The sequence below is a fragment of the Typha angustifolia genome, chromosome 1, assembly GCF_048772165.1.
Source record: "Typha angustifolia cultivar Huaian chromosome 1, ASM4877216v1, whole genome shotgun sequence".
Classification (NCBI taxonomy): domain Eukaryota; kingdom Viridiplantae; phylum Streptophyta; class Magnoliopsida; order Poales; family Typhaceae; genus Typha; species Typha angustifolia.
In genome coordinates, this window is record NC_133239.1 from 4,580,768 (window position 1) to 4,608,003 (window position 27,236).

At 34.2% G+C, this 27,236-nt stretch overlaps 3 protein-coding genes across 6 annotated transcripts; 1 reads left to right on the top strand and 2 right to left on the bottom strand.

Annotated features, from left to right (window-relative positions):
* Positions 1 to 494: 494 nt before the first annotated feature.
* Positions 495 to 3,430, bottom strand: LOC140766955 (uncharacterized). 2 transcript variants are annotated; one of them, XM_073106674.1, is made up of 2 exons: positions 3,238 to 3,430; positions 495 to 2,796 (listed from the first exon to the last, which is right to left on the bottom strand). In XM_073106674.1, exon 2 carries the CDS (start codon positions 2,722 to 2,724, stop codon positions 799 to 801), a length of 1,926 nt encoding a protein of 641 aa, XP_072962775.1. In that variant the 5' UTR covers positions 2,725 to 2,796; positions 3,238 to 3,430; the 3' UTR covers positions 495 to 798. The 2 variants fall into 2 exon arrangements, with proteins under 2 accessions (XP_072962775.1, XP_072962783.1); XM_073106682.1 differs by having other exon boundaries at positions 3,217 to 3,430.
* Positions 3,431 to 8,251: 4,821 nt separating this feature from the next.
* On the top strand, positions 8,252 to 20,704 carry LOC140759780 (CMP-sialic acid transporter 4). 2 transcript variants are annotated; one of them, XM_073096445.1, is made up of 17 exons: positions 8,252 to 8,370; positions 8,560 to 8,686; positions 9,245 to 9,452; positions 10,199 to 10,315; positions 10,952 to 11,008; positions 11,185 to 11,262; positions 11,386 to 11,430; positions 11,922 to 11,981; positions 12,812 to 12,934; positions 13,651 to 13,728; positions 14,001 to 14,070; positions 16,532 to 16,639; positions 16,781 to 16,914; positions 16,981 to 17,057; positions 17,480 to 17,528; positions 17,613 to 17,676; positions 20,283 to 20,704. In XM_073096445.1, exons 3-16 carry the CDS (start codon positions 9,282 to 9,284, stop codon positions 17,661 to 17,663), a joined length of 1,218 nt encoding a protein of 405 aa, XP_072952546.1. In that variant the 5' UTR covers positions 8,252 to 8,370; positions 8,560 to 8,686; positions 9,245 to 9,281; the 3' UTR covers positions 17,664 to 17,676; positions 20,283 to 20,704. The 2 variants fall into 2 exon arrangements, with proteins under 2 accessions (XP_072952546.1, XP_072952537.1); XM_073096436.1 differs by lacking the exon at positions 8,252 to 8,370 and having other exon boundaries at positions 8,468 to 8,686.
* A 580-nt stretch (positions 20,705 to 21,284) lies between these two features.
* Positions 21,285 to 25,389, bottom strand: LOC140762904 (PTI1-like tyrosine-protein kinase 3). Of its 2 annotated transcripts, none has more exons than XM_073100886.1 (8): positions 25,083 to 25,389; positions 24,844 to 24,967; positions 23,801 to 24,054; positions 23,598 to 23,724; positions 23,206 to 23,479; positions 22,415 to 22,547; positions 21,854 to 21,940; positions 21,285 to 21,610 (listed from the first exon to the last, which is right to left on the bottom strand). In XM_073100886.1, exons 1-8 carry the CDS (start codon positions 25,107 to 25,109, stop codon positions 21,476 to 21,478), a joined length of 1,161 nt encoding a protein of 386 aa, XP_072956987.1. In that variant the 5' UTR covers positions 25,110 to 25,389; the 3' UTR covers positions 21,285 to 21,475. The 2 variants fall into 2 exon arrangements, with proteins under 2 accessions (XP_072956987.1, XP_072956996.1); XM_073100895.1 differs by having other exon boundaries at positions 24,844 to 24,936; positions 25,083 to 25,183.
* Between the last annotated feature and the right edge of the window lie 1,847 nt (positions 25,390 to 27,236).

The window sequence follows — 27,236 nt, forward strand, 5'->3', positions numbered from 1 at the left end:
TGAGATAATGCTCACATGGTTAAAGAGGCTTTCTGTATATGAGTGTTTTCGGATTTGAATCCCAACGGCATCGAGGTTAACTGAGACATAATTAAATTTCCACTTCTCTTAAAAGAACAAAAAATAGTATTAGGACATCTTGACGTCAGAAATTAGCAAATTTTGAGTTTCAATACATAGAGGTAGTTGCAGTGATCAATGCAATTTGCAATAGTATTCATTCTTCAAGATCTCCATACTCAAATGTCATGAATCAATGCTAGCCATGCCAGGTTCCCTTGCAAAATGACAGGCTTGATCTCATCATGCTCTAGCTAGGAGACTTAATAGTTACTAGTGAACCATCTGCTGAAAAAGTTGGAGAGCAAAGCATAACTGAGTTTCAGAAGAGAGTTGATATTTCCAGAACATCTAGAAAAAAGAAAGGAAACAAGAAAACTTATTGATAATGCAAATATTCTGATGATTGGTTAGGGAGAAACTGAAAAAAAGTGGGACAAATCAGCTACTTCATCTGAACTATGATATTATCACTATTAACAAAATGAACAGTAGGCAACTCAAAGAACCAAAAGGTAAATTGGTACTTGCTGGCTTGGAATAGCCATCCACTGATAAGTCATCGACATCAGTAACTTATCAACTTCATCTTCACCCATATGTACAAAAACATTAGCATATAAACAATCTAATAAACCTCATACAGTTATTAAACTTGAGAGACAAGGTGCATTAAATGAAGCTCTAAAGAATAGAGCCCAGGAAGACTTCTCATATTCACAAGGCAGATGTCAAACATTATTGAACTTTCATTTTCTTCAAGCTGTACATCAATGACTGCAAAGATTCTTGAATTTTTGTACCATTCATCTGCTTCACTTCTTGAGATGTGTGGTGCAAGCTCTGGAGACCACGACCTAAAGAGGCAATCATGGGAACTGAAGGCACGGACTCAGCTGCACATTCAATCCCATCTCCATGCATCAGAAGGCTGGAGCATGCAGCCATACTACAGCCAAATGTGAACCAAGGTGCAAACCTAACAGATTGGGTACGTCTCCTCTGCATTATCTCATAGAATGCTGTCCGCATAGCCAACAAGCTAGTTTTCTCAGCGGAAGCTATCACATGGTGAGTCACTGTACGAATTTTCTCTGCTGAAGCTGTGAACTTCATAGTGGATGTCTTTGCCCCAACATTAGCAATCCCATGAGAAAGAATTTTGGGCGGGGTAAGGATCTTAGTTAGCCCTATGGCAGCTGTTCTTTGTAATTGTGCTAAACCATATTTGAGGGCCACAGGAACCTTGTAAGTAGCAAGCTTAAAGAAAGTAGATGCATGAACAGCTTTTGATAGAGAAGATGCACCCAGAATTGCAGTTGCTCCTGCACCAACAGCAACCACAGGTTTATCAGTCCATAGCCCCTTCTGGTCCATGTTGTCCATTGATATTTCTTCATCAACATCGATGTCATCATTGTCCTCATAATGCGAGAAACACTGATCAGCTAAAGCTGCAACCTTTGGCGGAACAGGTGTGTTCCAGTGCCTTCTAATACCAGCTAAACAACTAGCATCAACTATAGCCACCACAGATCCAAACTTTCTGGCTTGACTTCTAATTGCTTCTGCAAATAGAACATGGGACTTCTCTTCAGAAGGAAGCTCAAAGAACTCCACATTTGTCAATTTAACATTCTCTGTCCTGTCAATGCGACATCGAGCAGCATTGTTCAAAGCTATTCTAAGACCCTCAATTGCAATTCTGAAGATGTAGACATCAGATAAAATTTGGCCATCAACTGGTTCACCTTCATGAATACGACGAAGCAACTTCTGTACTGAAACTAGTGCTTTTCCGATTGACGATAGGTCAGAAAATATATCATACAAATCAGCAAGTAAAGGGTAAAAAGATTTTGCAAAGGATGGAGCTTGGTAGCTAGTCAGTGATTTCCATTCCTCTGGTTCTGGTTCTGAAGCAGAATCTGAAAGACTTGCTTTCGATGTCAATATACCAAGAGATGGAGTCAGTGACATCACCATTTGTGATTGGAGAGCATTGGTGAGGCAAAACCTCCTAGTATTGGAGTAAATAGCTGAAGTGACTTTTCCGGGAACCAAGCAACTTGTCTGTAGGTGCAACCCTGGGTTTTCATCCCCACTTTTAGGATTACCTAGTGGCAATGTATTGAAAGCATTGTCATACGGAGATTCAAGTAATAAGAAACAAGAACCAATCTGCTCTGCCGCATTTTTGGCAGCCAAAAAATGACCGTAAAATCCAATCCCGAAAATCTCCTGCAAGACCTGGCATCCAGCTAGTTTCTCATACTGATCTTTATTCATCTTTTCCATGAAACACCTTTTGAGCACTGCGAGAGGTGAAGTTGGCACACTATTTGCTTGATCATTTTTTAAGTACTTCTCCTCAGCTCGGATATCAGCTAGTGCCGACGGGGCAACCTGAGCTACTACAGCTTTAGGCTGCACTTCTTTGATCAGATACTCAGCATCTAAGGCAGACAACTCTGACAAGTTCTGAGCAGCTAAAATGTATACCACAACATGAGAATCGGGTTCACGGGCAGCAAAAACAAACTGCTTCGTCTGGTCTGGGATTGAAAGCCTCTGAACCAGTTGTGTCGAAATCTTCAAGTCATCGTGTTTGAAAACGGAAAATGGCCACAGGTTTTGCAGGTGGGAGAAAATTGCAAATGCCATGGGTATGACATAATACAATAATAGGATGCTCCACCATGAAAAACCAGAAGCTATCTACATCCTTCTCAAGTTCTGCAAACATGAAATGCTACATCACTTTACAAGTACATACCATCCAATGGGCTTAAGATGAAACATGACCCAAACACTTAAGAAGTTGGTTGGACAATAAAATAACAACCGTGGTCTCCTCTCATTTACTATGTCCCAGTGTTTGGTGCAATTCATGGAAAGAGAAAGGAAAAAACCAAGCAACGTTGTTTCGCAATTCACATAAGAGCAGATCATCACAGAAACGAATCGATGCTGTTTCCACAATTCACATAAATATTCTTGAGAAAAAAAGGTGGAATTTTTGAACCACTATATTTCGATCTCTAACAAAACAAACATTCAATTTTGGAACAAATAAATCATGCATAATAACCTACTTGGTTCTCAAATTCTAATGAAAACCTATCAAGAGAAACTAATAACGCAACCAAAGATGACCTTTTCGAAAAGAAAACGTACTGGTACTGCGAGGGCCGAGCGAGATCACGATGAGACGGAGGTTACGGATAGAAGCAATCCGATTACGAACGAACGACGCAAACAAAAAGGGAGGGATGCGATCGGAGAGGATGGAGGAAAGAGGGGGAGATAAGGGTTCTGGCGCACTGGAAAATATTGCTGCTTACTCTTCTCTTCTTCTGTAGGAGAAGCTACGAGGAGCCCGTCGTTTCGGATCCGTATCCATTTAGAACGGCATAGAGTCAGCGCCGACTTTCACGTCTTATTATATAGCCGCCGACTTACCTCTAATGCCGACATCATGGTGTTTAATGACCATAGCAAATCAATTATAATAATTAAAGTCAACTTCTTCCTCTCCAATTATAATAATTAAATTTACAATGCAAAGTGGTAAATTGCTTCTTTTTTTTTTAGTAAGAACTCCTTAATTATTTTTTTGATAAGTATATATAAAAATCTAAACCATTTAGTAGATGAAATGACAAATATATTCTTCCTTTGAAAGTAATGTAAGAAAAAAAACACATTAATTTTTTATAATTATTTTGCTATTAAATATATTAAAATTTAGTTGTTATTAACTCTTTCGAATAAAGTCTTATCTATAAATATTTTCATCTTGTTTAGTTTGAGGTAAGCCCTGGACTCGATTAGTTAGTCTCACTTTTTAGTCTTAATTTTTTTAAAGAGTAAATTTGATTAGAAATAAAAATGATAAAAAATATTTTATTACTGAACCAGTTTAGAGGCGTCCTTAAACTCAAGCAGACAAGCCTTTAAAAATATTCTATAAATTGTACCACATACGAATTGATGAAGATGACATCTTATAAAGTGAAGAATTTGTGAATTGTTTGGAAGCATAATATTACTTAGGTTTTAAATTAGCTTCTCTTTTATGTGTCTATGGACCTTTTTTTAATTTTAGAATTATAATCAGTATGTAATTAGTAATTAAAAAAAATTTAAAACTCAAACATTACAAAACTTTTAATAGATTTATAATGGGCTGAATAAATTTAGGGGTTATAAGTGTTTGGATAAATTTAAAAGCCTCAAGCATCTATATATACACCTATTTGCTTATAAAAAATTAACAACAACGACAATAACATCAAAATATTTTTACTTCTCTCCTTTAGTTTTTTTTTTCTTTTTTCCCCTCTATATATATTATTTTGATCGGACCAAAGAATTGCAACTATCATAGAAAAATGAACTTCTGATAGCGTCACTTTCCTTTAAAGCAGTTACACTTCGACATATCTCACAAGTTAGAGTTTCTAAATTTTACTATTATTTATATAAAATAATATTTTAATTTTCTATTTTTCTAAATATAACTAGATTTACTCAGTTACATATGTTACATAAATATTATATGCTAAATTTTAAAAATAAAGCTAACAAGTTATAAGTCATATAAATAAACCAATTCTATTTGATATATGGGTTGAACAACTAAGTCAACCATCCTAAGAAATGAACCACAACAAATTTAAATCATACACATATAACACTTTGATTAGAAATTCACCAAATATCAACTCTAAATCTCAATACCCATAAAGAGAAATCAAACCCCTACCCTGAACTCCGAGCATTTCAAGAATAAAAGCGAGAGAAAGTGCAACGAAGATGCGAACTAGAAAAACCACACCAACCTAACCAGGTTGCCTTGGCCCATGATTGTCTATAATACATCATCAAACCAATGCTTTTTTTATTATTATTCCATAACACTAAACGTTGATACTGACTCCTAGTTAGTAAAATAAGCTTAATTCAACCAGTCCTCATCTATACCATTCATTGACAAGTGTGAATTTTGACTGTTTCAATGGAATGGAAACAATTAGGGAACTGGAAGGGATTTTCTGCAGCCCCTACTGCAGGAATTAAAATCTTAGTTTATATTTCTTTATAGATGTTAATACTCAATGTTTCCTTACTTACATTGGGAGATTCCTTCCTTCAAAGTTGGCAATGCAGGTGCAACATCACTTAGCTTCCACGATTGCATAATGGCACTAAAGGGCCAGGAAAAGACCTTCTAAAGTACATACAAAACGTCCTACGTCTTTTTTAATTGACAGGGATGTGAGCTTTGTTTGTCTTGGTGTTTTTGTTTGACTTACTTTATTAACACATGCACAAGGAATTCATTGTAATTTTCTTTTGACTAAGCTAGTCCCTTTCTTTTTATTAAAATTAATTTAGTATTTTTATTTTTAAATAATTTATTAAAGTTACAGTAAATTAGATCACATTTAGTAATAAGTTTTAATATATCAATATGACACGGCTCTCCATGAAGACTTTATCTTCAAGATGATGATAATATGTCACGTGTTGGCATATTATGAACCATTATATAGTTGTAGGCATGTAGGTATACATACATTTAACTTATTAGATGCGAAAGTGATGCTCCCAATCTTGTACTTTTATTTTAGAGTTAACAATTTTGTACTTTGGTAGGCCCTTAGTTATAAGTGCTTATGGAATGGAAAAATAAATGCAAAGATGCATGCACTTGATAACCAAGAAATATCTTCTTTTTTTAAAAAAAAAAATTATAATGAAAAAGGGAAATCAATATATTATTTCAAGCATGATTGGAAGTTTTGATTTTAATATTTTGACTTTTTTGGCTTTATTAAAAAGAATAATAATAATATAATAATAATATGTAAGCTAGCAACAGCGGTGGCAAAACTTGATCCGACCCGATAACCCGACACGATAACCCGACTGTTAATCGGGTTTGGGTTTAGATTAATCAGGTTCGGGTCATAAACGGGTCAACCCGCCTAACCCGATTATTAATTGGGTCGTGTTCGGGTTTATGCCTCTAACCCGCTTGACCCGTTTAACCCGTTTAAGTAAACGGGTCGGACAGGTCGGGCGGGTCGGGCGGGTCGGGTGGGTCGGGTGACCCGTTTAACCCGTTTAATTTTAATATTGTATGAATTATTAGGATTGTATTTGTGTAATACACCATTTATATATAATAAATCAGTAAATATTAAATTTTATATATAATTTGTATTAAACGGGTTAGACGTGTCGTGTTATTAACACGACCCATTTAAGTATACAGGTTAGACGGGTTGTGTTAGCGTGTCGTGTTAATTTGACCCGTTTATTAAACGGGTTAGGCGGGTCGTGTTCGTGTTTACTAAATGCAACCCATTTATTAATCGGGTTGTGTTCGTGTCAAGATAATGTTGACCCGACCCGAATCTGATCCGACCCTAACCCGCTTAACCCGACCCGATTGTCACCCCTAGCTAGCAATGAGTAATATGCAAGTCAAATTTAGTAGAAAAAATTGTTACTAGAATTATTTCAATTTGCAATCATGGTATCCCGAGATATAGGTGACATATAATTTCAAAAGGAATAAGTCACATGCTATTACATGGCACCAACCTAGAGGGTGAAAATTGATCGGATTAATTCTAATCCGACTAGCTATCTGATTTTATTCTGATCAGATTTGGATAGAATTTTTTTAAAAAATTTGGATACGGATTTGAGTACGGGTTGGATATATTTTTCGGATTTAAATACAGATATTGGATATCCATTTATCCATATATTTTTTTGAATGATTTACGGTTTTTAATTTACTTATTTAAATAATAAATATTAATATTGTTACTCATAATATGTTATATATTATTTATAGAGATTAATTTCTCTAATTTTATATATTTGACATACAAAAAATTTATTTGTTGTAAAACTCTTAATATTTTTGTATTAATTATATCTAAAGAAAATATTATAATTCTTTTAAATTTAACCGATACCCGTTTAAGATCTAATTCTATATTCGTTTACTTAGGATATAGTTTTAAATTTTACTATCCATCAAATATCCATATCCGAATTTGTATTCGGACTAAAAATATGGATCCGGATATGGGTTGAGCACTATCCGATTGGTACGCGTTCCACGTTCCATTTTCACCCGTACACCAACCTCTTATAAAAATAAGAGAAGGCCAATATAGTTAACACATAGGCATATATATTTCAATTTGAGCACATGGAAGAGTTCTATAAATTCGAATCATACAGTGATCTTCCAAGCCAGGTGTATTTAAAATCACAAAAGAAAGAAAAAAATTTATAGCTCATCCAAATTTTACTTTAAAATTTTCTTAATTTCTTTGATAAAAAACATTATATCTTTAGCGTATAAACATATAATATATTTTAAAAAAAATTTAACTAAAAATAAAATACTGAACTAGGGCTACAATAATAAATAAAATAATATATATAAAAAAGTACTAGTTTGGTAAAAAAAAAGAACTCTGTAGGCTGTAGTATCATCCTAAAACGGAAAGAGGGGTAATTCCACCCAACTCCTTCCTAATCATGAAAAAGAACCGACACGTCGACGTCCAAGATGTCCGGCCAATTTCGCCTTTCAATCCGCTCTTTCCGGGAGCAGATCCCCTGCATCCCAGGCTGCAGGGATTTCATCCGGTACTTATTAAAAGTAAAGCGAGGAATTTTCATTTCACACCCTGCATTGTTATCTTTTCTGATTCCGAGACCTACTCTCTGTTATTTTGAGTCCTTTTAGATCACAAAATGTGTCCAAATAATTATTAAACCATCCCTGGTTCATTCAGGGTCACATCAAGCCCTTAAGAGGAGAGAGAAAAAAAGAGTCTACTATATTTTTCTAAATTAATATATCTGTTGTCATTATCAGCTTCATATATTTTATAAGAGAATTCATGATTGGGAGATTAATTTTATAATTTATAATTTATAATTTATAATTTATAATTCGCTTTTTTATATGAGTGATTTATTATAGTGTGTAGACTATAAATAGAAGGATAATAAATATTAGGAGAATAGTAGATAGTTCAAAATCTCCATTTCACCTTCCTTCAAACTTGCCAGCCAATAATATGCTGCCAAGTAGGGAGTACCCCAACTAGCTTACTTTCTGCAGCAATGGTTGGAGACAATCCGCCTCCCGGAGAGAGGAGAGAAGAGGAGGAGAGACGAAACCAGCGCGCACGATTTTCCAAGCAAAAGCCTTCTCAGAAAAAAAAAAAGATTTTCCAAGCAACAGCGACGCGGCACCAATTCCATTCGGTGAGTTAAAAAGAATTAAAATTGAAAATATATAATCCCCCTCCTTCCACTACTCTCACCTCACCTCCCGCTTCTCTTCTCCTCTCCTCTTTTGAGAGGATATTCTCCCCCCCCCCCCCTCTCTCTCTAGTTTCTCTCTCCTCCATTTGGTCTCTTATTTGAATCCGGATCTCGACAACCCTTCTTTAGATCTGGATCCGTCTCGTAGATGCGGCGGCGCAAGTCTAACCCTTGAGGATCGGAACGCGTGATCCCGAAGCGGAGTTTTTGGTTTGGATTAGATCTGGTCTGGAGAGTTGAATTCTGCATCCCCGAGGTAAAGATCTATGATCTAGATCTGTATTTTACTCAGATTTAAGTTATTTTCTTCGTTTTTTCGGTTAATTTGATTCTTTTCTTGAAACCATCGATCTTGCCAGTTGAGATGGAAGATCTGAATAATCTTTTGATGCTAATCTAGATCAGCCTTGGAGCAAGAATATGGGAGTCATATATTACCGGCACTTTCGTTTCCACTTTGTTCCCGTTAAATTTATTTTTACTTCATTATTTAAATCTTTGTTTTAACGGGAAAATCTGAATTTACGTGAAAATATGCATATCTTTCTTTGTTTTATTACTTTCATCTTCTGTCTCTTATTAGCATTTTATTGAGTCAGATTGGAATTCCAGTATGGTTTTCAACTTTTCACAACAACGTATTGCTACTAAGAGAACTAGCTTCATAGTATATATGGAAGCAGAAAATCTCTTAACAAATTTTGATCCCTTGAACTATAAGCAAGTTCTAATGTAATTTCTTCGGGGTTTGATTTGCTAATGGTTTCCTCTGATGTCATACCTGCACCTTGAACTTGGACTTTCATTGCTGTAGTTAAAAGTGTTCTACTTGGTGAACGCTTTCTTTCAAGATGCAAAGAAACGGGGTGTTGGAATGCAGTGTGTGCCACTCCAAACTACATGCCCCAAGCCCCAGAACAGTGTCAAAGGCATATGATAGGCATAGGAGCAAGATATCAGCTAAGTATCGGGCTCTCAACTTCCTTTTGGTGGTAGGAGATTGCATGTTGGTTGGTCTTCAGGTAATCTACATGAAATTTCATGATCTTAAGTGCACTGAAAAGTGAATAGCAACTTTTGTGTATCTTACCATCTAAATATGATGGTCTGTTCTTATCTTTAAGTAATATTTGAAATTTCTCCTGTCCTTTTTCCCTTATTTGTACTTTTGTAAGGGTACAATAGTTTTTTTATGATACCATTCTGAAATTTTTTCTCATTGTTAATTATCTATGGCAACTATTGATTCAATCTCAAAATTTAATACACTGGCCACATTTTAAAAATTTTCTTATTTCGTAAACTAAGCTATTCTGCTTTGCTACTCAAGGACCTCAGGAGAATGAAATATAAGGCTAGCTCCCTAGTGGCAAAGATGTAAATGGCACATCTTTGTGTCCAAATATAGAAACTATCTTCAGTCCATCAATTATACTACTTCAATGGTATACCTTTTTCTTAGAAAAGGACTTTGGTTCTCCTCTCATCAATCTTTCCCTCCCTTCCTTCCCCCCTCCCCCGAACATTTAATCATGCTTTATTATTAGAAGGATTCTTACAATGATCCAATATGTTGATGATGAACTCTTTAAAGTGTGATGTTTTTCGGTTTTCCAAATTCTCCATTGTGTCCAAGCACTGTCATAAATCAACGATAGCCCCTTCCCTTATCTTCTTTTTTCTTCTTTTTTTAAGATAAATTTCTAATCTTACTGAAGAGAGTATTACTTTAAGGATTTCAATTGACATGCTTTAATATTTGTTGCAGCCTATTTTGGTATATATGTCTAAGGTGGATGGCAAGTTCCAATTTAGTCCTATCAGCGTAAACTTTCTGACGGAGGTTGCAAAAGTTATCTTTGCTATAGTTATGCTAATATTCCAGGTTTGTTCTAAAGTTATTGTATTGCTTTTTCACTTAGATATATTTTGCAGGTCCTCTTGGAGATGCTTATTTATTCATATGCCTCTAAAATATAATATTTGTACTATGTTTCCATGCTTGCATGAGCCCTGCATGCGTGTCTCCTTCCATAGTTCTTATGCTTGCATAGTTGCATCTGTACTCGTACAAAAGTAGATAAACTGGCAAACAAACTCCTTTAAAACTTCTGTGTCCCTGGGTGGTGCATGGTGTAGATGTGCATCTCCAAACTTCTTACATTCCCATGTGTATTAATATTGCTTGCATACTCCTGTAAATTCAAAATTTTCGTGTTTGCTCCCAGTACTGTCAGTAATTTATGTAGCTCAGAAGTGTGTACAGAAGAGAAGTTTTGAGGGGAGTTCATGCAAAAGAAGATTTTTATATATAAGTGATTGATTATGATATGAGAAACTGCAAACAAATCCTTTTAGAAACTGCTGTACCTGGGTGGTGCATGTTGCGCATATGTGTCTCCAAACACCACCAGATCATGACTGAGCACTGGGATTTGTTTCTGCTGTCCCATTGCCGACTTTTTATTATTCTTTATATAAGGTGGGATTGGTGGTAATAACGACTTTTATTATTCGACAGGCTAGAAATCAAAAGGTTGGGGAGAAACCTCTTCTATCTGTTTCTACGTTTGTACAGGTAAACTATATGGTTGACCAACAAATAATATCCTGGCATTGTGATTTCTATATTGTTTGCATATTGTTGATTGACCTCTATCATTTATATTTATTCTGATACATATAATAGTTTTCACTTTCCGTGGTTATATCTGCTACCGTCTGATTGTCAGGTTATCCAAAATTTTCTTTCAGGCAGCTCGTAATAATGTCCTTCTTGCTGTTCCTGCTCTTCTGTATGCCATCAACAACTACCTAAAATTTACCATGCAGGTATTTAATTCTTTACATAGCTGTTAAGTCTATATTACGCGATAATGTTTCTTAGACCACAATGATTGGTATAGTTGGAGCTTTATGTTATAGTATCTTACTTTCTGTTATTTGTTAATGCAGTTATACTTCAATCCTGCAACAGTGAAAATGTTGAGCAATTTGAAGGTACACTCTTACATTACTATCAAAATCTGGTTTATTCTGAGATACAATGATCTTGTCTATTTTACTTGGATGAGCTTGGTGGTCATTTGATGCTTCTTGAGGCATTACAAATGATGAACTTTATATCTGACTCAACCTTGTGAAAAGTGTCTGCAGTATGCGGGCAGTCAAGACACCACATAACTCATATGCAATTGGAGGGAATTACTTTCCCTTCCTTTCTCTTCTTTTCTCTTGTCGATCCAAAGATTACTAACAGTATGAGAGTAAATTATTTTCTCTTCTCTTCCTTTCTCTTTTTCTCTCTCCTTTTATGTTCTCTTTTCCTCTCTCTTGCTCTCTCCATCCTAGCCTAGTGTAAAGGTCTAGACCCTGTAAAAGATGCATCATATCCTTTTTCCTTTTTCACTTTTCTTTTTCTCATACTATTATGGTTCAAACATTGCAAATACCAAGTGTGACAATTTTTCATGTTCTGTGATTCTCTGCAGGTATTGGTAATAGCTATCCTCTTAAAGATTATAATGAGAAGGCGGTTCTCGATAATTCAAGTAAGTTTGAGTTTCAAATATTCATTGGATACATTTTCCAATATTTAATTTGTTAACTATTCTAGAAGCTTAAGCTGTTAGAGAATCGGTGATTTTTATCATTTATAATCTAACATTTCTTCTCATTTATGGGCTTAATTTTGATGCGGATGGATAGAGGTTTTTCTATATAACTGGAGAATGGTGATTTTCATCTTTTACATTCTAACATTTTTTTATTAATATTTAAAATGTTATAATGATTCTTTAATGTTTGAAATATGTATGTGGTCATTTCTGGATCACTCTTGTTTGAGATGAACTTTCACATCTGGTAAGGATGGGTTATCTGTGGGAAAAATTTGGCAACAGATAGCTTGTTCTACTTATTGTTTGTTTGATTCCAAAAATCATGACATCTGAAACTCTGAATTAGGAAGATGTTTGGCTGCTGTTGCGTTTATCTATTTTTTTTCAATTATTATTCTTCTGATTTTCATATTTGGAAGTCGGAATTTGTTGGAACTGAGGAAAACTTGATTCTGTTAGGTGCAGAAGTAATTTTGATAGGGTTTTGATGCCTCCTCCCTCTTATTTTCCCCAAGTAAAAGACTGATCAAGGATGCATTATATTTTCATAAAAGTAGAAGTAATACAAGACATGTCCTCACATGGAAATGACATTGAAATCAAATGGCATCATCTTACAATAAAAATTCATACAAAGGTTTTAAAAAACCAACTTGATTCCAAACAGGCTGAATTAATACCTGTTATTATATGGATGCGCTTTCTTTGACCTTCTATTTCGTCTAATATATTTTATTGTTCATTCTTTTGTTGATGGGCAGTGGGAGGCTCTTGCTCTCTTGCTTATCGGAATCAGTGTCAATCAACTCCGATCCCTACCTGAGGGCTCTACTGCAGTTGGTGTTCCAATTGCAACAGTTGCATACATATATACATTAATTTTTGTAAGTCTTTTAGCTAGAGATTTGTCCATTTAATTTTCTGACTCATTTTCTTTCTGTTGTACTTTATTAGATAATCCAGTGACTTTGTGAATGCCTTACCTTTTCTCTTGTAGTTACTAGCAAATACCTGACACATTACTTAATGTATTACTTTGTGAGCTACATGGTCACCCCTACACTTCTTATGAGTGCATAGATGTAAATAGAAAATTATTTGCATTAAAATGTCTGCTTAGAATGTTATTTGACTTATTTCTGTCCAAGCATAAACTTATATTTGCCCATTCATCCTGGAATCTTTCTGAGTCAGTATGCTTCTCTAAAGTTTATTGGTATTTCTGTTTGCTTTAGAAATTTGAAATTTCCATGTCAAGATTAATAGATATCTTTTATTTACTCTCGAAACTAGAAATTGGAACTATTGAACATATATTCTTGATACTTGAAGCATAATAGAATAATTTAGAAGGAAACTCAAACTGAGAAATAATTTTTGGTATTTATTGGAGTGCAATATGCTGGATGACAAAAATTATGTAATCATTATTTAAATTTCTCTCACACAATTCTAAAAGACACGCATAAGTAACTGGTTTATGTGATTTGCAAGTTACAAGCTAGTTAATTTGGTTTGAATTGGAGGTTGTTGGCCTTCCGACAAATTTTATTGATGTTCATGTGCCACAATATGTTTATGTTATGCCATGAAAATGCAGGTAACTGTTCCATCCATGGCCTCAGTTTTCAACGAGTATGCTTTGAAAAGCCAGTTTGAGACAAGCATTTATCTTCAGGTGACTATTTAGTATGTCCCCCGCTCTCTTATGAGGATTATTGGAGATTGATTTACATTCAAACCTTTTATCTTCTCCTTCCATTATCAGTGGGATAAGGGTTAAAACTTTGGGATTAGTGTTTTACAATCCAAAGGCACAACCAATGGCTCAATATGTGTTAGAACTTTATCGGAAGTTCTAATGTAAAGTTTATAGTCTACCTCTTATATATATACAAATATATATGTATGCATATTTATTTTACACATTTTCCTAAATGTCATTTGCAGAATTTATTTTTGTATGGTTATGGTGCAATATTCAATTTCCTTGGTATACTCGGGACTGTGATATATAAAGGTATGATATCTTCTATGAAAATTCAACTTTTCTTATGAAATTTTGCTGCTTAGACCATTTGCAACAAAATAATTGTATGCATGGTGATTTGACATCTATGAACTATTATCTTTTTGCTGCTTTCATGTGTGATGCTTCGACCATTCATGATTTATGGTGGATGCATAGACTTCTACATAGTTATATTCGTATTATGATAAAAGCCTTATTCTAGTGTTTGTATAGAAGTTAATTGTTCTATGGCACTCACATCCCAACGTAATATGTGGTCATCTTGCTGAGTTTTTTAAAGAATATTATCCTTTATTTTCTCTTGCCACATGCAATTTTGAAGGATATGATTTTTTGAGATGTCTGGTAAATATTGGGCCACAGTACTCTAGGCTGGATTTGAGTTGTTTGGACTTTGGAGGATACTAGATCTCAATGTTTTATAGGCTCAACTCTTTGTGCAAGAGCCAAGGACGCAGATATAAGTGTCAGATTAGTTATAATGTCTGCCTAACTCAAAGGAGGGAAGGAAAACAAACATTTGCTACTAGAACAGTAGAGAAGTCATTTTGTGTGGTACTGGAATAGTAGAAAAGCCATTTTGACTAAGTCATGCTATACTTTTTTTTTCCAAGTTGTGCATTATCATCATCTCCAACTCTTTCACTTCAGGTTCTGCTAGAGGACCATTTGTAGAAGAGGAGGAATTGACAAAATTTCTGACTGCCTATTATCCTTAATTTTGATGCTCTACGGAATTTGTTCTACTATTTTACTATAAGATAAAATTGAGTAAGAGGACTTGATTGTCTGTTGCAGGTAGTGGTATCCTTACAATCCTTTTGAGTTTGATTCCTAACAATATTAATCTTGAATGAGAAAGTAACCTGAAGTGTCAGATGTGTATCTAGTTTTTTACTTTTTACGATGTTTCAAAGACTTCCTTGGCATCAGTGTGAAGTTTATCTAATAGTAGGACTATATCTGTCTTTAGCTGTGTTGACTCCATGTCATATTCCAAAGATTTTCATGTTTGACCTGACTAATTAACAATCCTTACCCATAGCTTGAGTGGTTAAAGGACCTCAATTACAACTACTATAATGCTTTTAGTTGAGATAAAACCTCATTGACACCTTGGCCTTACTATCACACTTAGTGATGTCCTTCCAAAAAAGGATTTAGAGTGCATGAGGCTCCTGCCAATTCTAGGTCTAGGGAAGGCAAGATGTATACTGCCTTAATCCCATTATCGAAGAGGCTGTTTCCTTTTCCAAACTCATGACCGCTTGGTATATATGATCTAGACCTATTACATGCATTCTGTTTTTCCTTCCTCAGCTACCTCAATGAAATTTCTGTGCTGAGCTATTGCCTGTTGTCTTGATTTCTCCTTCGGGGAAAAGAAATTGATGATGTCATGCCACTATTTGTATAAGCAGAGGTACTGTTAGTCTATTAACGAAAAGATTGAGTAAAATGGACCTCCCCCTCCCTAATATCATTAGATTAGGGAAGACTTAATTGTGAACTTACAGCCGATTGTAAATTGGTGGCCTTGATGGTGAGCAGCAGTACAGTGTAGGCAGTAACTATTGGTATAGGGTTTAAGGTCTATTGAGTTGTATTTCGTCTTGAAATTCCTTAGTTTGAGGCAAATTGGTGTCAGAGTTACTAAGGTCAACCCAACAGAATCAACATATTCTGGGTAGCCCCCCTCTTTTCTGTTTGCACACAGGCACAACATATGGGCATGCCACAGGTTAGCATAGGTATTGCATGGCAATCAATTAAAAAATATACCATGTGATATTAAAGGTTGTAACTAGTCACAAGCATTGTTAATTATCTGGGGAGTCTTCTCAATACTGAGTTATTCTTCTCGCAATCCATATATTTCGGAAACTACTTGTATGGTGATAGGAGACTCTAAATTCTAAATGTTCATTAACTTTTGTCCACTTTGGTCAAGGCGCCTCATTTCCAGGTAGCATGAATTTGGTTCTGCCTTATCTCAGTAAGTTGTCCAAAACTGTCAGCAGATGTCCAGATAATACTTAATTAAAAGTTTTTTTTTTATAAACATATCTTGCTACCTCCTCACTTTCTTTTTATACTTCAAATTAACTATTGTAACAAGGTGAAGAAGGTGCTAGTATCTCTCGGGTCTGGTTTTGTGGATTAATTTTGAAATGGTAGTCTGCAACTGTTATCCACTCCGTTCCTCAGGAATAACTTCATTTTGCTGTTCTCTTCATTTTGAAATATGTTAACTCTACTCCACACCATGTCTTAGATGAAATAGTTAAATATATTGGTAGTGACCATAGATCTTAAAGCAACTAATAGAACCTGCACATCTTTTTCACCAGTACAATTTTCTTTTGGCCTTTCAATTGTTATGCTTCTTTTACTCATGTCTTTTCTTATATGCTGTTGTAAGTAATATCTGGCTTCTTGACTGTTTTAGGGCCTGGCAGTTTTGACATCCTTCAAGGACATTCCAAGGCTACAATGTTTTTGATTTGCAATAATGCAGCACAGGGCATTCTTTCTTCATTCTTTTTCAAATATGCAGGTAAATTAATGTTTTAGTGTTTTGAGTTATTTCTCATTTCCTTTTGTTGCTAAGAAGCAGTTCTTATAGAAAGATCTCTAGCCACTAGACAGTATTTTTAGTTTCTGATCTAATTTTGATTATTTTTAATTACATCAACAGACACAATTTTGAAGAAATATTCATCAACTGTTGCCACTATCTTTACTGGCTTAGCATCTGCTGCATTATTTGGTCATACTTTGACCATGAACTTTATCCTGGGGATCTCTATAGTGTTTATATCGATGCACCAGGTAACTGCTGCATTTTTGCTTTGCCTCTTCCCTTCCTTGGAATTGCTGACATTCATTTCTTTTCAGTTCTTTTCTCCTCTTGCAAAAGTCAAAGATGACAAGCAAACGGGAACTTTAGAAATGCTGGATGCTCAAAATCACAGGTGAGTATCTTTTTGTTGGTGCGCCTTTCCTTTTTGTCATCATCTGATTTAGCAACTTTATCATATTGATATAAGCTTCTATTGCAGTTCTGCTTGTTAATATGTTTTTGCTATGCACTGGTGCTTTAGGTTATTAAACTAAGGCCTCGTTCTGTCCTATCCCCTTGACTCGAAAGAAAACTCTACTCCTTGCCCAGGAAACTTAATAGCCTCTTTTGAGAAATTATGCCTTCTCTCATGCTTCATACAATCTACTTTGATCTATCTACTCAATTGCACTTATAGTAAAGCTAGTCAGACTCTGTATGGAAGAGATCCCTGATATCTCATCATAAATCAAATTTTCGAAATGTTACCATGGTTTGTTGTCCTTCAAAATTTTAATTCTTTCATTGTTCCTTACTATGTTTTCTGTTTTACAGGTCAAAAGAATCTTCTTTCATAAATATGACTGCTGGTGCAGCTGATGATGTAATAGACACTATCAATTTTTGTTTCTGTAGAACTACTTGAACCTTTTCAGATGATAACCCTCAGAAGTTTTTCATTTTCCAGGCTAGCCACCGTGTTGAACCTGATGAGAGACAACCTCTTCTGCCGACCTGATTCACTTTACAAGGCATGACTCTTAATCCTTAATATCTTGTTGGGCCAAGAATGAACTGGTTTTTAATTATTAAGAAATTATTTTAGTTCAAATTTTTTTAAATGTTTATTTAGCATAAACTTTATATTTGGGAGATAACACTAACACCTATGTCATACTTCTTTCTAGTTTCTGCATTAAAAGTTTACTAATAAAAAAGAATAAAAGCCACTTGCAAATGAGCAAAGTGAGATGGATACGGAAGACCTTCTGGAAACTTCTGATTGAAAAATCTTCAGCTAAAGCCCCTTAAAAGTTAGAACTTAGCAGATCAAAGACATATAAGATAACCTTGACATAATTTTTCTTCTTTTCCTCAAATTCGCTGCCCTCATTGCCTCATTGGTGAATACAGATGGAACTTTTGTACCTTGCCCTATCTAAATCAGGATATTTTATTTTTTTACCTTTTCTATTCTATAGATCCATTAATATAAGAATAGTTATCTGGCTGTCTAAATTTGATGGCAGAAGACTTGTTTTGTTAGACGCGAATGATAAAACTAAAAGAAGCACACTAGACACTTTAGTGACATCGACATTGTATCTCTGGAAGCTATAAGGTTTGATCTGTTATGGGGTTCTAGAGATGTTTGAATCATGTAGAAAGTCCTGTAATTGTACTTATTATTCATGTCAGCATAACTGAACTTTTTTATCCTTGCCCTTGCAAATTTTTTATTGAAGTATATTTCACTGAACTAGGAAGCATTCTGTTAGCAGGTTTCTAGAATCAGTCTGAACCATATGTAGAAGGTCCTGTAGCTGAAGATTTAAGTCTTTCTAGTTGGCATAATGTACCTGTTGCTCTTAATGCATATGTTCTTCATTTGTCACGACAAAACCATCACAGCACATGTTACTTCATTTCCATGATAGAACAGATCATATTAAGATTGAAGTATTGAACTAAATTACTTTATACTGGTAATTTGATATAACATATATTAAGAGACAGGATTCCTAAAAATATTGTTGACTAAGGGATGGATATGAGACGTTTTTGTCAAGCAATTAATGAAAAATATAGGAAGAAGCATGGATATGGACACTACGATACAGAAGATTTTTAAAAAATATGACACAACATGTTTTAAGACATGGCAAAATTAATCAATAAAAACATTATAGATATATGTAATTAAATATAGTTACATATATTATTGATACATCTAAAGAATTATTTTGCTAACTCATAATGCATATTGAGTTATATACCGGTATGCATATATCTATTCATGAGAGAAAAATAAAGTGTGGACTATACCACAAAGATATCTTAACAAGTCACATATGATAATGATAATATGGGTCTTGAGATTGTGAAAGAGTTCAATGAAATCGGAATTTATTTTATATTCTTTTAAATATTGGGTACTTCTTAGAAGTGTGACACATATCAAAGGAGTGCTGGACAAATGTCGGTGTTCGACAAGTGTGGGAATGGACACAGGATGCTATTGCCTTGAAGCTTTCATGCTTTCTAGCATGCAGGGTTTGAATATTAAATACTCATATGCTAAAATATTAATGATTATAGAAGAAGAATATAGGTTTTTCATAAATTTTCCAAGATTATTTATACTTAAATACCTCTTCTCCTTCGTAATACTGGCTCTCAACTAAACTTTGGAAGGCATAGAGTAATGGGAAACTGCAATTTATATCCATGTGATTAGGCCAGATATATGCAACTGCCAGACTTCTATTTTAATATAGAAAGACTAAAATGTCCTCTTTATTGTACAACTATTATCTTTTTGTGAAAATCATTTTTCCTTCTGCTTCTTTCATCTCATCTTTTCGATTTTTACATTTTATACATTGAGAATGCAATTATTCCAAAAGAAAATAATATAAAGGGCAAACTGGTAAAAGTTTTAATAATTTAAATAGAAATTTGTCTTCACTGTTAGTGTTAAACTAATGGTTTCACATATATTAGAATTATAAGTGGATTAAGTAATACAAATGGAAGTTCAGGAAGTCACTTTGGAATTTGTCCCGACTACAAGAAGATAAAATATATTGTCCTTTGAAATAATCATTGATTATTACAAAATACACTATTTAGTATTTACTAGTTCTATCTTGATGTTCAAATCCAAGTCCAACATTGTGTCCCATAAGAGAAGAATCAAGCAAAACACCTTCTTAGAGAAGATGATTAGTACAAGGATGATTAGAAGAGGCTAGGAGCACATTGTGCTAATGTCCTTGGAAGTAAAACTGTTTTCTTATACTAAAAATGGCTTCTTGCAGTGCTTATTTCATATGTATGCTTGATGTGAGCCCAAGTTAGGATATTTGCTCTATTTTAAAAGACAGTTATTTTGTAACCTCTGGAGATGTTTCTTGCTGGCTTCAGCATGGTGGAAGATTGGAATGCGATTAATTTTTGTAATCTGAGTAACCTGGTAGACTACTTTGGATGATCTAACAGCATGATTGTGTTTCAGCCTCATGATTCAATTATTTCTCATGCATCTTTTTTCTCCAACCTTTATTTATTGTAATATAAACTAGTTTTCTTTGACTTGATAGCTTTTCCTTATTTTGCTCTCTTTTATGTGCCACAGGTACTTTAGAGGAGATTTTTTTTATTGAGATTGCTACAGAGAGCCAATTATATATAGAAAAAGTAATTGAACCCTCTGTGAAGGCAACAAAAAAGCAAGTGTCTATACTTTTTGAGCCTAATTACAGCGACACTGTTCTCTTGTATCTCTTCCCGAGGAAGGATGAAGTGTAGTAGGTTGATCCGGGATCATATATCTTATATAACTAGGGTATTCAAAGGAAAGCAGATGAGCTATTCTTTATTTACTTCTTAGATTCAACTTTTTCCTCTTCTATCCAAATGGCTTCTGGTTCTCAATCTATCTGAATTTCTAGCTCTTTTAAATTCACTTTTCATTATGTAAAAAATTGGAGGCACATAACATTACCTCTATTCTTTTATATGATCAAAAGAAACTTGGATATTCATTTATTCTATTAAGACCCTTGCTACTTCGTCGCATCTTCTCTGTAAATCTCTTGTGGACTTCCAGTTTGAGTGTTTGATCATATCTGGACTGGGATCTCTAGTCCAAACATGAAATGGGGAGGATCTTTTGCAACAACATACGGTGACATTAATCTCAAATTAAATATGATGTTAAAGAGTTGAGCTGCATTCTTAGAGGTTCTTTAATTACCTGTTGTCTGTCAGTGAACTATGATGTGAAGGTCACGTGAAAGCCAGCTTTATGCTTACATTGTAACCTTCTCCTGCCCCCTGTGATATGAAATGCTTTTGGATGTGGTGATATGATTTGCTGCGACATAAAGATATCTGTCTTTCTGATTACATCGCATTTTTTTATAACATCTAATACTCATCTCTCAATGAAACAGAAGCATAATCAATCTCAAAAGTTGGAACTTCCAATCCTTGATAATCTGCGATAGTATATACATAACTTTTTTTTACTTCAGATGCATTCTTCCTCATGCTTAGTGGACAAACTTTGGAAGAAGGTATTGAGTAGTAAGATCCAGAAAGAAAATGAAGGAATTAAGATAAGCATTTGCTCTCCTCTAATCCAAACAATCCAATTCAATTCACTCTTTACATAGTCATGTAAAGCATACATTTGTGCTACATGCAAAGATAAAAATTAATTAATAGTATAAAATCGTTGAATAAATTACATTCTTTTCATTACACTGGATGAAATATATTAACAGAGAAACATAAAAATATAAGAAAAGATGTCAACATATATGCTCATGCATCAATATTAGGGAGAGTATCAAGAGTTGGAGGATCCTGCAGTAAAGATTCTAGTGCTCTGACTACTCTGCTCATTCTTGGCCTGAACTCAGATTCATATTGCAAACATTGGGCTGCTACTTTCGCAAGCTGCAGGAACAAAAGGGCTTATTTCTTTCAAAGCATAACAGTCACATAAGTTTGGTGGTGAAATATGAGATGCATTTGGGTGTGGAAAGCTATAATTAATTGCCGCTCACAAAGAAAAAAAAAATTGCATAGAAGCATGATCACCTTCCATGTATACTTGTACTAAACTGAAAGTGATCAAAGGCAAACACATGGGTAGAGAGAGAGAGAGAGAGAGAGAGAGAGAGAGAGAGAGAGAGAGACCTTAAGAGCTCCTTTTGCTGGATATTCGCCTTGCAATCTTGGATCTACAATCTCTGAAACCAAATCCTCTGCCACCTTTGCAGTTGCCTATATTCATTCATAAAAGCATAAAGGTGGTGATTAATATTAAATTGTATAATGTCACCCATATAAACTTTCCTTATATAGGCTTTTAATGAAGCATATGGGGATGATATAGGAATACAAGGGATTGTAAACCATGCTTCTTATTCGAATTTTGAAATGTCTTCTCATAGTTTTCATTCATTTATTAGGATTTCCTTAAAGAAAAACGCACTAGCGGTAATATTAAGTTTGAAGAGAAAAAATTCAAGTCTGATAAAAGAGAAGAATAGCAACTGCTTTAGCTGGAAGTAAGAGATTGCTTGTGTGAACTATGAATCAAATAAATTTTGCAAGAACACCTTATATCATTCAGTAGATTGTGGATTGGAGCAACAGAAATGATCTGCGAGTACTTTCCAGTTGTTCACTTCCCTCTGATTCTTCTTAATGCAGCTCATAGGAAATGCAGAAGGAAAAAGGATAATAGCTACCCACCCAGATAACCAGACTCTGGTTGCCTTTAGGCTTTGTCTGATCAATTGGCTTCCTTCCTGTTAGAAGCTCCAAAATGACAACGCCGAAGCTATATACGTCGCTTTTCTGAGTCATACTGAATGTCATAGCATACCTACAATAATTTTTTTTGATAAATTATGATCATTTAGATCACGAAAAAAAGTTTTAACTTTGAGAAATTCTCTGCCAAAAAAGATACTTTCTTTACATCTAAGATTCTTTTGATAAATTCATAGATGAAAACAGACATATTTAACTCTCCTATAACATGTTTAAACTATTTATATTCATGATTCATGCTATTGATGATAGAAAATGATTTATGATACTTAACAGTACTTGTCCAAACAAATATATCAGCATTTGTCAAACCTGATCCTGCCTATCTTCATTGACAATCAAACAAGAATAGATTATGGATTGCGAATTGCAATATAAGTAGGAACAGATGGAACTATGAAGAGATAATACAGAGATCGAAGCAGAAATATATTCTTGATGAACAAGATCACTTAACACATGAAAGTAGAGTCCTTTTCTCTCCAGCTAATATCATTATGCATTTATCATATTTAAGCTCATATTTTTCGACATTTTGGGCACCAGAATAATCAGTTTGCAATAGTGCACTATTAGTACATTAAACACAGCAAACGAAAATTACAAAGACTTTTGACACTAGAATTGTTCGTAAAACGCATGCATATTTATAAACAAGAAGAAAAAAAAAAATCTGATTTAGAAGCATTCAAGGTAGACATTGAAATTACTCTGGTGCCTGATAACCGAAGGTTCCCAAGATGCGGGTAGATTGAAGACGAGCTGCCATATCAGGGGACTGATTGAAAAGATTAAAGTCAGCAATCTTCGCGCTGAAGTCCTCAAATATAAGAACATTGCTAGATCTGATGTCCTTGTGTATTATAGATGGTTGAATCTTCTCATGGAGATACTCCAAGCCCTTTGCTGCATCTAGTGCAATTCTCACTCGCTGCCTCCAATTAAGCACAGGCCCAGGTTGTGAGTTTTGTACACCTTTTCTCCCTGTAGTTGCATGAAAAGGAAAATTCTCATATATATATATATATATACATTTTTCTCCTAGTATCAAACACAAAAGATGCTAGAGGGAAGAAAAAATATCAAAATTCTAGCTTCATACCATGCAAAATGTCATGTAAAGAACCACTACTAGCGTACTCATACGCCAACAGCAGTAGATCCCCTTTCACATGATACCCCAACATCTCAACAAAATTTTCATGCTTTAGTCTTGATATAATTGATATCTGATATCACAAAATAACATGTTAGCTTGCAAATTACCAAAAATTTCAAGATCAATAGACAATCATAATAATGTACCTGGGTCATAATGCTGGTACTGTTTGCGCGCTTCAGTGGCTTGTCAATTTTTTTTACAACAACTTGCTTCTTATTTTCCAGAATGGCATAGTATACTCTTGCATATGGTCCTTGCCCAATTAAAGACTTTGAGCCAAAATTGCTAGTCTTCTCTACCAGTTCTTCGAATGACAATTCTGGTACTTCGATAAGGAGTGGCGACTTCTCCTGGTCACTTCTGGACATGGGAGAAACTTCTGAGCCTTCTATATTCACTGATATAGTAGAAAAAAAGGAAATTGGTGATTATGGGGTATGAGAAATATTTCATCCGAAAAAGTTAGGGAAGCCATTTAGTACAAATAGTGTTTGAAGGAATACCATAAGAATCAACATGAAAATCATTTACTACCATGGCATCTAGTGTCGCATAAGGGATGATGCTGATATAACATATGATTCAGAGTTTTCTTATTTAAAATTGCAGCTGAAATAAAGTTAAAATACTTCATTTGTGGTTTAAATTTGATTGTATAGCAGTAGAGCCATTTCTGATGAGACTAATCAACAAGTTGCTTTCAGTTTCAGTTATGTTTTGAATCTATCATGTTAATTATAAGTTTCTGGTCTGAAACTAACCACTGAAAAGGTTCGAGGAGAATGAAAACATGATAAAATGAAGCTTTCTGATGCCATTTCTAAATTAAAGTCTCATTCACCTACGGCAGTTTTTGCCGCAGAGTGGTGCTGAAGGTCCTCGCAAATTGTAAAAGTCATTGAAAAGCACTAAACTTCTTCTAACACAAGAATAAAAGTTAGTACATGAATCATGCATTATAAGGCACATAATTCTGGATGCTGAGATAATTTATCCAACTCTTTCTGAATCATTAAGTTGACTTAATTGCTTCATTATTCTGCATGGGAATGCTACAGACAAATAGCAATAAAATGTTCCAGGAATTTCCTTGATCCAAATATTCCATTACTGCAACTACTAAAGGCATGAAAGGAAATCTGATTAAAAGTAAATTAGGAATTAAAGAACTATAAAATAAATATACCATCTCCATTCTCATTGGGCTTCTCAGGCTTCTCCACCTTGAATTTTCTACTCTTTCTCGATCTTTTGTACAACCCTCTCAATCTCTCCCAAACTGTAATCAGAGGTTGGAAGGTCAAATGAACCTACAAATAAAATCCACAAACATTATAACAACATGAAGAGAACAAGACAAAGGATTAAATATAAACACTGTTTATGATCACTGATTAAAAGAAGTCGAAAAGAAGCTACGATTACCTTAAAGCCATGTAGTTTATCCTCCATCAAGACAAAGGATAGCTTAGCGATTAAGCAAAGAAGAAGATGAACTCTTCGAACTTAAAATGAGAGGAATAAAAAAAGGGAGATTGAGTGGAAGAATTAGGGGTCAATTAATGCAAAACTGTGAGAATTCCGCCAGGTTTCGAAACTAAGTTTAGCGGGCAACGACGACACGAGGAAGTGGGTTCCACTAATTGACCAATAGCTTCTTGACATGACCGAATCAAAGCAATTTTTTTAATACGTCATAAGATTTTGTCAAACTTAATCCGAAGCAATGAAACTTGCGACCAGTTCATCTCTCTCTCTCTCTCTCTCTCTCTGTTCTTTTTTTCTTTTTGGGTAAATAAGACTAGTTCATCTTAAAAAAATAAAAGCTATGGCCTATGGATGGAGAGAATTGGAAAAGGAAATTAAAATAAATAAGATTTATCTTTTACTGTTTAGATATTAGGATAAGAAGAGATTCATTCATGTATGTCACCACTAGACCTCAGCATGAGAAACCCACCAACCTGTTAAAAAAGTTTTATTTGACCCAATGGGTTTGGCTATCTATGTAAACAAAAGTTTAACCTCAGTTAAACTTTGACTCGGGCCGGACTTCATCGTATTTTGCTACATCCTACATCTTTACTAATTACAAATCGACCTATAATTTTGCTAATATATGCAGAGAACACTCTGCTGTTAGATCTGTTAGTTAAACCTAACTAAACCTCTGAGTATAAGTTAACTATACTAAAAAGTAGGAAAATACTAAGGGCATTTTAGTCATTTAAAGAATATATGTATTTTAGTCATTTTAGAAATAAAATAACTTTACTTAATAAAATATTCTCATGATGTTAGTTCTTTATCGAGTCGGGCTTTCTAATATTCCAATGGGTCGGGCTTCGGCGGGAAGTAATTAAAATTACATCAGATCTAGGCCTCATAAATTGTATGCATATGTCTTGTTACCTCCCAAAATAGTGTTAATTATACCCTAAAAAGTATTAAACTATTACCTATTTTCACATAGATCCTCTTTTGTTTTTTTGATGTTAAAATAAAAAAAATATCAAATGATTATCTTTCTCTTCAACTTCTCTCATTCTTAAGAGTATCTAAAATTAATCACATGATGGTCACTAAATAAATATTTCTAGGAGTAGCACAAAGATGGGGGTTAATCATAAAACCAGTAAAATATAGAGTGTTATTGGAAAATTCCCGGAGAAATAAAAGGAGATTAAAACTTAAGTACGAGTAGTAGGACTACTCACTCAAGCTAAGGTGGACTTAACTCGAGCCCAAGCATTTAGCCCGGCTCAGGTTGGGCTTACATGGGTCTAACCATTGGAAATTACCAACTTAATTCCCTATAAATATTGTAATTAGTTGTGTTTGGACTTTGGATCATATTCTAAGTTTTTTTTATTGGAATTATTATTTACAGAGCAATTTAAATCTTATTGTCTATAATGACTCTTCACCCTAATAATTTGGAAACATGTTGGCATAAAATAAAAATTTGAATAACAAAAAATACCTTGTAAATATTAATGGTAACCAATTAAGGGGGTGGGATTTGAACTTAGGAGTATTCATATATTATGAGCAATTTTAATTATCTGAGTATAATTTCATTGGCCATATTCTAACCTTGTATTACTTATGGTATTTTTCTCTTTTTTCTTTGCATATATATTGTTATAATATCTTCTTCTTCTTTTTTGTGTGTATATATACCCTTTAAAACTCTTTATATTTTTTTAGATACCCCTTAAAGTTAATTAGCTATTAAAGTTTAAACCATTTAAATATAAAAAGATAAAACTATTCTTATTTTAGTTTTTATACATTATTATTAGTTAAGCCTATATATATATATATATAAAGAATACAATTTCTAGTATTCATATCCATCTTACTGTAATCCATTTCAGATTATTAATTGAATACTCTAGATCATATTATCCAATACCACAATAATTATCAACAAATAATACATAATTAATTAAATGCATCTGTGTTTCTAGCCTTCTAGCTATTACAACAAAACATCACTTCTAGATATCATTGGACTTCTTTTTGTGAATTAATTTTGTTTTCAAAACTTATTAAATATTTTATAAGTCTATTCAA

Excerpts from the sequence above, each read along its gene's own strand:
- LOC140759780 (XM_073096445.1), top strand. The coding sequence starts at position 9,282 with ATGCAAAGAAACGGGGTGTTGGAATGCAGTGTGTGCCACTCCAAACTA. Across the intron at positions 10,316-10,951 it reads TAGTTATGCTAATATTCCAG|GCTAGAAATCAAAAGGTTGG; the intron begins GTTTGTTCTAAA and ends ATTATTCGACAG. Across the intron at positions 17,529-17,612 it reads CTGCTGGTGCAGCTGATGAT|GCTAGCCACCGTGTTGAACC; the intron begins GTAATAGACACT and ends TTCATTTTCCAG.
- LOC140762904 (XM_073100886.1), bottom strand. The coding sequence starts at position 25,109 with ATGGAGGATAAACTACATGGCTTTAAG. Across the intron at positions 24,968-25,082 it reads ATAAACTACATGGCTTTAAG|GTTCATTTGACCTTCCAACC; the intron begins GTAATCGTAGCT and ends TTTTATTTGTAG. Across the intron at positions 24,055-24,843 it reads GCCCAATGAGAATGGAGATG|TGAATATAGAAGGCTCAGAA; the intron begins GTATATTTATTT and ends CTACTATATCAG.
- LOC140766955 (XM_073106674.1), bottom strand. The coding sequence starts at position 2,724 with ATGGCATTTGCAATTTTCTCCCACCTGCAAAACCTGTGGCCATTTTCC.